Source organism: Gossypium hirsutum, chromosome A03, assembly GCF_007990345.1.
Source record: "Gossypium hirsutum isolate 1008001.06 chromosome A03, Gossypium_hirsutum_v2.1, whole genome shotgun sequence".
NCBI classification, from domain to species: Eukaryota; Viridiplantae; Streptophyta; class Magnoliopsida; order Malvales; family Malvaceae; genus Gossypium; species Gossypium hirsutum.
The window spans coordinates 25650180-25660257 of record NC_053426.1 but is presented as its reverse complement, the minus strand read 5'-3'; the positions used below and the strand labels follow the sequence as shown (position 1 = coordinate 25660257).

The following is a 10078-nucleotide window of genomic DNA, read 5'->3' as shown; positions in this document are numbered from 1 at the left end:
AGGAATAGTTTAGGATACAAGTGACATGGCACTAGGAATTAAGAAGGCCGAACTCATTGAGTGGTTCGGGTTCGTGATATAATGGCGTCTGAGCTCGTTGAGTGGTCCGAGTTCATAATGGATGAAATACATGTGATTAAGTTCTGAGCAATGGTCTTGTGTGTCCTACCTGTGGCTAGGTAATCCTTGAGTGATCGGATACCTGACAGCTTTTGTGAGCAACCCGTATAGTTACACCTTGACCGATAGCTTTTATGAGCAAGCCCGTGAGTAGCTCCATTGCAAGCATTACATGATATGAGGTAACTCTGGCTATGTATCTATATGTGGCACTTATGTGCAAGTTTTTCGTGTATCCAATAGTATTCTGAGTGTTCAAAGGGTAATGTAATGGATGATGTGACGAAAGTCCCACGGAGAACATGTTAAGGAAGTTATGATTATATGCTTTATTACGAGTTGGTACAGGTATGTACACTAAACTCACGAGTAATGCCTTGATATATGATGTTTCATGATGAAGAGGTATGTGGGTGATAAGTAATTCAAAGGTTTTGAATGATTAATAAACTATGTTTACGTTTATGATTATGGTTATTATGTCATCATATGATAGTTATCATGATATTGCACTAAAACAGTTTTGGACAGCAACAGTTGTGTGACTTTGAAAATCCACCAAAAATTGTGAAAATTGAATTAGAAACTGAATAAGATATGAGATTAAAGCTTATTGAGCCTAGTTTCACATAGAGGAAATGGTGTAAACAAAAGATTTCATATTATGAGATATTTGAATTTTTGTGAGACAAGGTCAGAGTGATTTCGGGCTCCCCTGTCTTAACTTTTGGAAAATAATAAAAAAATTGTAAAAAAATAATTATGGATTATAATTCATTTGAATAAATCCTTAGTGAGTCTAATTTCAAGAGAAACAGACAGGAACGTTATCCGAATCCCGTACTATGAGATAATCAATTTTTAGTAAAGAAAGGTCGAAGCTGTTAAACAGCAAAACATGGGTAACTTTAAAGAATAAGTTGTACTTATTTACTGGACCAAAAATTCTGGAAATTTTATGGTAAGAAGATATGTGAGTCTAGTTTCAGAGAAAATTAGCAGATCTTAATTTATAGTTCCATAGCTCAAGTTATAAATAATTTAGTGACTATGACTCGAGTAGACAGCTTGACTGGAATATGAGCAAATAGTGGAATTATGTATACTTTCGATTGTGTTACCATGAAAACATGTTGTAAGAATTTGGCAAAAGCACGTTAATAAATTACTTATTATTTTCGTACAAGCTTACTAAGCTATAAAGCTTACCCTTCTCCTTTCCATTTCATTTAGTGTTGTCAGGTTAGCTCGAGGTTGAAGATCGTCGGAGGCAGCATCAAACTATCAAATTATCAAGCCGGGGTATTAATAAATCTTAAGTGTTTTCAAATGAGTGGCATGTATAGAGACTTAGTACCTTATGATATGTGTTTCATGATTTGGCCAATTGAGTTGGCTTATAATGATTCATTTGTATAGAGTCATGAGATATGGCTTATATTTGATCATTGGGTTGTAAACCTAATTGATTTTGCTTGACTGTTCTAATGTCTTGATGATGTGCATGTTATGATGGCTTGATGTCGATGGATGCATGATATGGCATGTTTATTCGATGGATGAACTTTGATCAATAGATGTGACCATATTCTTAGTATAAAAGTGTAAATTTAGAGTAAGTTAATGATGTAAATGAAGATGACAAGGCCAAATGAATATGGTTTGGTATGTCTAGACTTGATATAAAATGAGTATGAGAAACACAAGTATGATGACATGCAAATGTTATGTTTGTAACTTAACTGAGGATGTTTAATCTTTAATTGGATATCATGTTCTATGCCTTTGATGTTGTATAAGTGTGTGAGGGATTATGGTTGACCAAGGCTTGAAAAATAGCCTAAGTGTTGGCCACACGGGCAGAGACACGGTCGTGTGTCTCAGCCGTGTGGAGGACACGGCCTAGGACACGGGCATGTGACTTGGCCGTGTAACCCTTATTTGTTGATGACGCCATAAACAGAGAGTTACACTAGCTGAGAACACGAGCATGTCCCAAGCCACACGGGCATGTGTGACCACATGGCCTAATCCACATGGGCATATGACTCTCTAAACATGGAAAATTTCTTTAAGTGTTATAAAATTTTTAGAAGTTCTCGGTTTAATCCCGAATCACTAGGGGCGAAGCCAGAAAATTTGTTTAGGGGGGCCGGATGAAATTTTAATTTTTTATAGTTTATATTTTTATAATTTGTAAAGGATTAAATTGAATTTTTATAATTTTAGGGGGGCCAAAGTGAAATTTTACCCTTACTAATTTAAAATTTATAAAAAAGTTTAAAGGCCTAAAATGAAATTTTCCATTTTAAGGGGGGCCGGGGCCCATGCTAGCCCCCTGGCTACGCCGCTGCAAACACCCCCGATATATGTTTTGGGTCTCGTAGGCACGTATAAGGGACGATATGCATGTGTTTGAATGTTTTTGAATTGGTTGAAATTTTATGGTCCGGTTTTATATGTATGTGTATGTTTAGGTTCAGTAATGTCTCGAACCCTATCTCAGCATCGGATACGTGTAATGGGTGTTACAGGAATATTGTTATAATTATCGTTTTATGGTTTTAATGTCATATTTAGTATTTGAACTTTGACAAATCATCTTTTATGGTATTTGAACTTTTAAAAAATCAATTTTAATATTTGAACTTTAACGTCATTTATCAATATGGTATATTTAATCAACTTTTTGACCTATTAGGACACATGTCCCAATCATAAGGTGCCACGTGGCACTATTATGTAAAAAAAATAAATTATCAAGTGAAGAGACTTGAAAATAATTATTCTAATTTTAATATAAAAGCAAAAAAGAATCGATGGCTCCACATTCTTCTTTGGTTCAACAGTTGTTCCGAGTTTTCATCTCCTCCATAGACATGGCTTAAACAATTGAAGACGCCGAGGATATCACCGAAGGCTCCTCCCTTTCTCGTTTGTTATAATTTTTTTTTATAAAAATCAAATATTTTCTCCTTTAAAATTTTCAAAGTAACTCTTTCTATTTCCGGAAGAGTTAGCCCAAATATTTGAAGATTCCAAAACTAAAATCAAGCTTAAAAAGCTCATTTTTCTTCCATAGAAAACCGATTGGTTTCAGCCATTGGTGTTTCAACAATGGCTGCAACTTTATTTATTTTCATTCAAATGTTGTTAGAATCTGGGTTTTTTTCTCACCAACAAACAAATGGCTTTTCTCACTACAAACAATTAAACAACGTTAAACGCCAAGCCCATCTCCTTTTTTGCAACTCTCAATGAACACTCCATCAAAAACACAAACTTTCTAAGCAAAAGTTGGATCTTGAAAACTTAAAACTGGAAGGTAAAACATGTTGAGAGCTTTGGTATCTAGAATCTGTTTTTTTTTTTTCTCAACAATTTGGAGGCATTTTTCTGTAGCTTTTGGGAAATTTTTCGAGAAATATAATTGGAGATATCAAAAGAGAAGACTGAGAGCAACACTCCGTATCACTTTCTGGCCGGAAAGGAGGCTGGTCATGGAAGCGGTGACAGATGGTTGAGGAAGGAAGAATCGAAGAAAATTAAAAGAAAAAAGAGAAAGAAATGGAAAATTAATTCTGACGCAAAAGTTTAGTACAAAAGTCAAAAGTTTGAATAATGTATAATCATATTTAGGTCCCTTGATGATTTAATTTTTTTAAACAGTGTCAGATGGCAACTTATGATTATGCCATGTGTTCTATAGTAAAAAATTAATACCATTAGTTAAAAATATTGCAACTGATTTTTTAAAAATTGAAATTCCGCTATTTTATGTGTAGCCTTTAAATTGATGAGTACACGTTGAGCTTTTAATGATGATACATCTATATTAGTGAATTGAAAGTTAAATCTACTTTGCTACAAAGATTTAAAGATGCACAAAACACGAATAAAAGTTTATGTCTACAAAGGAGCAAATTGAACAATGGAAAGGCAAGTAGATTTAAATTGAATAGTAGTGGTGGTGTGTGTGCTTTGAAGGTAGATTATGTTGCCTAATAATGATGAGTTGAGACAAAACATTATTCGGGAAGCTCGTAGTAGTTCATATATAATGCAGTCAGGGAGTACTAAAATGTATCCTGAATTGAAGCACTATTATTGGTGGAATAGAATGAACCGAAATATAGCAAAATTTGTGTCCAAATACTTAACTTGTCAACAAGAAAAAACGGAGCATCAAGTTCTCTCAGGATTGTTGTAGCCTATTACAATACCTGAGTAAAAATGAGAATGAGTGACAATAGATTTTGTGGTTAGATTACCACTAAGGAAAAAAGAAAGTCATTTGGGTAATAGTTGATAGATTAACAAAGTCGGCTCATTTTATACCTGTTCAAACAAGTTTTACATTGGAGAAGTATTTTGAGTCGCATATTAGTGAGATAATATGACTTCATGGTGTGCATATCTCCATTATTTTAGACAGTGACCCAAGATTTATATCTAGATTTTGGGGAAAGTTGCACGACACTTTGGGTACTAAATTGAATTTTAGTTCTAATTTTCATCCTCAAATAGATGGACAATCGAACTAGTGGTACATGTAATTTCTTAATAACTTTGTGAATTGGGTAGACTATGAGTTTATGTTAAATCTTAGTATTGTATGCGTATAGGTGTTGGAAGATATATTAAGAAGTTGTGCAATTGAGTTCAAAGGATGTTTGGAGAAATATCTTTCGTTGGTTGAATTTACTTACAATAATAGCTATCAAACAAGTATAAAGATGGCACCTTATGAGGCATTGTACGGTATGAAATGCATTAACTCTTGTATGCTAGAAAGAATTGAGCAAAAGTGAACTGGTAGTTCTAGATTTGATTAAAGAAACTGAAGAAAAAGTGAAGTTGAGACAAAGTGTTCTTGAAAGTGTTTCCATGGAAGAAAGTTTTTTGGTTTGGCAAGAAGGGTAAGTTAAGTTCGAGGTTCATTGGACCATATGAAATATTTGAACGTGTAGGTCTAGTGGCATATCGATTGGATTTACCACAAAAACTAGAGAAAATTCATAATGTCTTTCATATTTTGATGCTGAGGAGATATCAATTTAATTCTTCTCATGTTATTACATCTAAAGCAATTAAGATTCAGCCTGATTTACCTTACGATGAGGAACCTGTAAAGATACTTGCTCAAGAGGTTAAAAAGCTCAAGAATAAAAAGATTCATTTGGTAAAAGTGCTACGGAGACATCACACTATAGAAGAAATTACTTGAGAAAGTGAGGAAGTGAGAAGACAACAACATCCACAGTTGTTTGAATCAAGTAAATTTCAAAGAAAATATTTCTTAAAGGTGGAAGAACTATAACTTCCATAAAACTTTTATGTCATAAATATTACTATTCCGAGAAAATATTTAGTGGTAATGAATTGCATTTAATCAATAAGAACTAGAAGAGGTAGTTGGACATGGAAGAAAGTCATTGGAAATGATTTGTTTTAATTTATTAAACTGAGGTATAGACTAATTGTAAAGAAGTAAAGGTGCAAGAGTTAAAAGTGTAATTATATCAAAAAGTGACCATAAGTTTCAAAGGTGAATATAAAGTATTATAAAGGGTAAAATAGATATTTCTCAAGAAGATATATTAAGAGTAAAAGAAAAAGGAAAAAAGTGTAGTTTGAATGATTTTGGACCATTTGATTAAGTGAAAATGAGAGATTTAATATGGAACATTTAGATTTTTTTTTTGTTAAATTAATTTAAAAAGAAAAAAATGTAGAACTTTCTACACTCCTCTAACCCACAGCAACAAAGAGGAAAAAAAAAGAATATTTACTCCTTTTCATCCAATCAACCAAAAATCTGCTCAAAACCTTTTTACTTTTCATGAATTCTAAGTGAAATTTAGCTTCCATCGCTACTATAAGTTTGTTGAGTTAGTGAGAGAAAGTTAAGGAAACAAGGTGAGAAATTCATGTTATCATCTTGTATTCATGTTTATTTTAAGTAGAAATATATGAAATTGTTATTTGATATATATTTTGATTTTTTTTCTTATTTATTATTTAATGAAGAGAAAGAGAATGGAATGTTTTAAAATATTGTATTTGACTTTAAAAAAAGTTAAAATTATGAGTGTGAATTGAAAATTTTAACTTTGATGTTTGAATGTAATATTTTTTTGGACGAATAGTAAGCTCAAGGGATGTTAAATAAAATCAAATTAATAAAATGTATAAACATTAAATGACTAAATTAATAAATAAATAAATAACCCATGTTAACATTTCTGTCACTTGTCAAACAACAAACAAAAAAAAAGTAATTAAATTATTTAATTTCAAAAATATTAGTGATTAAATTGGAAAAATTAATAGTTGAACAACAAAATACAACAAAGTTGATAGTTCAGTGAAACCCTTAAAGATATTAGACATATTTCAGGCAAATCTGCAATCGATGTCGGCGTCATAACTGGCCAACAAGGCAACTTTCTTAACAAACAAACTGAAAAAGAAATGATTAACAATAGTACTAATTAGGACCCTTAATTGATCATCAAAAATCCCATGCCTGCCCAAAAGACAAAATGGCAGTTACTAAAATAAACCCCAGTAACTGAAATCGTAAAAACCAGAGGTGACCGATGATGTTCCTTTTACGCATATGGGAGAAGGTTAAAGTCGATCCTCTTCTGAGTTTCTTTGTTCTCAGTAGATGCATCGGATTACACAGGAACTGCCATGCCCTTCTTTGCCATGCTATCAAGTATGTCATTCAGAGCTTGACACACACCAACAATCTGCAGAATCATAAGCCAATATAAATCTCAGAACACTTGAAGAGGGTTGCTCATCGGCATAATTAAGTCTCTGCTCGAGATTGCATTACCTGTTGGTCCCATTGTTGCAGCTCTTCTGTATCATCTTCAAAATGTATAACCGCTTCCACCTGATGCATAAGGTTGTTTAATTATTTATGTAGGCGATAGCTCGGATAAAGACATTCTTTGAACTCAGTTCTACTTTGGGAAGCATGAAAACACAATCATAAAAATCAATTGATCTTTGAATCCATTAAACCAGTAGCTGAACAAAATCATGTGGCAAGATATTGAAACCTGATCAATCGATCCCCTCATTCTATCCTCATAAATCATTCTTGAGGCTATTTTCTCTGCCTGTACAGAAAAAGCAGCCAATCAGCTTTGCTGTTTAACTACAGTTTACGGAAGTATTTCCTCATACATAGAGAGAAAAGGCCACAAAATAGAAAACCAAAAGCTATACAACTACATCATAAGGTAGTAACTTTAGAAAGGTACCTTATGAGGAGGAATGCCCAGCAAAGTACCCAGCTCATCAAAACTGACAAACCAAAAGCTTTTGTTAAAAAATTCCAAACCTAGAAATAAGAAAGATGAAAATCAATAGTGTTATTTTTCTAACCTTATATTTGTGTAAAGTTTGCTTGCACTCAGAAGATTATGCTCTATCATGGCACGGTCCAGCACAGTAAAATTGTCAGGAAGCAATGCTTTCTGTTGGGCAACAAAAGGTTAATCAAAGACGGAAAAATTTACTTTTATTGTAAATGCAATACGTAGGCTAGTTCAAACTTTTTATAACCTGATGTGGTTTCAGTTCTTCAGCAAATGCATCAATTTCAGGTTTTCTTAATATTCTCTCCAAATAAACCTGTTAATTTCAATAAAAATCCCCATTAGGATGGACTTTAAGGTTCTGCAATAGATATAGACAGCAATGTGCAAGACAAGTGCATAAGGAAATGCATATATGTGAGTGTGTGTGCCTAGATATAAAAGAGAGAACCTTTTGTAATATTGGATAAATCTTCAGCTTGGAGCAACGTTCATCCTGAAACATGCACAAATCATTAACATGATTAGAATCAAACAATTTTTTTAAAAGAACTCCTGTTACATTCAGAAGAAAGCTTTACTTTGTAAAGTGTGGCAAGAACACGAGAACGCTGAGGACCTGCACCAGCTAATATTGTACATGTAACAGCAGCAGATAGAGCTTGCTCCAGAGCATCCTCGTCAATTGTTCTGTAATAGGTGAACATTGATAATTTTTTTACCATAAGCCCTCAGACATATCATGATAGTAATTAAAAGCGGGAATCAGATACAAGCATATTGATAGCTGTACAAGGTATGCAAAACACAACATTTATCAATGCAAACACCATGTATAGAGTGATGCAGAACAAGATCAATTAGCTTTTGTATATGTCAGCTAATAAAAGCTTTAAGCAAAACATTTACATAAACAAATATAGCGTAACTACATACTCGTCTCCTATTTGTCGCTTCTCAATTTGAGATATGTCATAGTATCGCAATGCTGCTTCCAAGAACTTCCTCTTCAAATCCAAAATCCTTGCATAACATACCTGAAAACCGGAGGAAAAGAAAAAAGAAATTAAATGAAAGAATAACAGGAATTCCAGCTCTAAATTACAGTTATTGACCTAAAAACTGTGCCAAACCTTGTATTGTAAAATCAAAACTTCATGCTGACTGTTGCTAACCAAGAATGAAGCTTTATTAATAAAAGCTTCTGCATTAACAGAATCATCATCCTGTAAAATATTCAAGCAATGGTTTGAGGTCACCTTTCAATATTGATTTTACATGCAAGAAATAGAATAAATAACTGAATTACTCCTTGAAAATCTAAGGCATCCAAACTTGCCTATGTAATGCTAGCATTCAGTCAAAAAATTGAAATACCTCAAGATAGAGACGGGCAATTTGGACACATTTTGACAATCTGAATGTATCATCAATAACCCTGATAGTCATATCACAAAACAGATAAGCTCATCAATAGGAACACAGAAGAAAATATTCAACAACCTTCATCACAAAAACTAAAGACAATCTTACTCTCGGACCTCATTCCAGAATCTAAATCAATCCCACTTAGCATCTGCGCTGCTTTTGACCACTGCTGCTCAGACTCATACAACTCAGCAAGTTTCTCTCGGATAATCAGTACCTATATAACTCATACAGAGTAAGCAGCTTTATTTAAACAATCATCCATATTTCATAAGTCCATTAGCACCTCATCCAAAGAAAATCAAAACGCCAAACTTAAAAAAAGGGAAGGGGAGGAAAAAACAACCCTATTCTTTGTTTTGCATACAAACTTCGACCAAAGTTGAAGTCACGCCGCGAGAAAAACTTAACTATAAGAACAGTAACAATTTGAAGAAGAAGAATTAATGAAATCGTGATATTTCAATCAAACTCTTTCGACGATAGAAAAAAGTTTACAATGTGGTATTTTAAAATTAAAAAAAATAAAAAAAAAACTCCAAATTCTCAGGTAACTTGCACTAAAGAGCTAGCTGTCAAATTAAAAGGAACCTGTTCTTCAAATGAAACGACACGAGGCTGAATTTGAGCAAGGGTATAATGAGCAATTTCCTTTTGTGCCTCAGGCTCCAACCTTCCTAATTCTTGAGCGAAAGTTTGTAAAAGCTGCCTTGATACCACCAGTGGAACATCGTCCGATAACACTAAAAAGAATAAAATAAAATAATTAAACCTAAAAAACCTTAGATAACTTTAAATCAAGCAAAGGTAAAGCAATTACTATGATCGATGAATTTCTTGGCTTGAACGATGTCGTTGGATGAGAAAACAGTTGATAGAATGTGTTTGTATTGCTCGATTTTCTGCCTCTGGTCTATAATTTCCGAGGCGTTTGCTAATGCACTCTCCATTTGCTTTCGATCTCTGCTTCAAAAGTTTTCGAAACCCTAATTTCTTTTTCCAGAGAGAGAAGAAATGAGAGATTTTAACGAAATCGGAGGTTAACTGTTTATGGTGGTTTATTTTTTGCTTTCTAATTTCTGCCACTGAATCAAAGCGGGGAGTTTACGGTACGGACCACTCTTTGGTTGCAATCAAAATGAGCGAATTAAAAACTGACACGTGGCAAATTAAATGGCATTTCTGTCATTTAA

General features: G+C 33.4%; 1 protein-coding gene across 1 annotated transcript; it reads right to left on the bottom strand.

The window, feature by feature from the left end:
* Positions 1-6483: 6483 nt before the first annotated feature.
* Positions 6484-9951, bottom strand: LOC107887054 (COP9 signalosome complex subunit 4). The gene is made up of 14 exons (XM_016811183.2): positions 9706-9951; positions 9477-9628; positions 8999-9102; positions 8835-8895; positions 8591-8683; positions 8394-8494; positions 8039-8147; positions 7909-7953; positions 7705-7773; positions 7525-7616; positions 7401-7443; positions 7197-7256; positions 6968-7027; positions 6484-6878 (listed from the first exon to the last, which is right to left on the bottom strand). Exons 1-14 carry the CDS (start codon positions 9833-9835, stop codon positions 6804-6806), a joined length of 1194 nt encoding a protein of 397 aa, XP_016666672.1. The 5' UTR covers positions 9836-9951; the 3' UTR covers positions 6484-6803.
* Positions 9952-10078: the final 127 nt, after the last annotated feature.

What these genes read in the sequence shown, in the direction of transcription:
- LOC107887054 (XM_016811183.2), bottom strand. Translation starts at nt 9,835, where the DNA reads ATGGAGAGTGCATTAGCAAACGCCTCGGAAATTATAGACCAGAGGCAG. An exon ending in TTTTGATTTTACAATACAAG is followed by an intron (nt 8,495 to 8,590) that starts GTTTGGCACAGT and finishes TCCGGTTTTCAG; the next exon opens with GTATGTTATGCAAGGATTTT. An exon ending in AAGCGACAAATAGGAGACGA is followed by an intron (nt 8,148 to 8,393) that starts GTATGTAGTTAC and finishes CACCTATTACAG; the next exon opens with AACAATTGACGAGGATGCTC.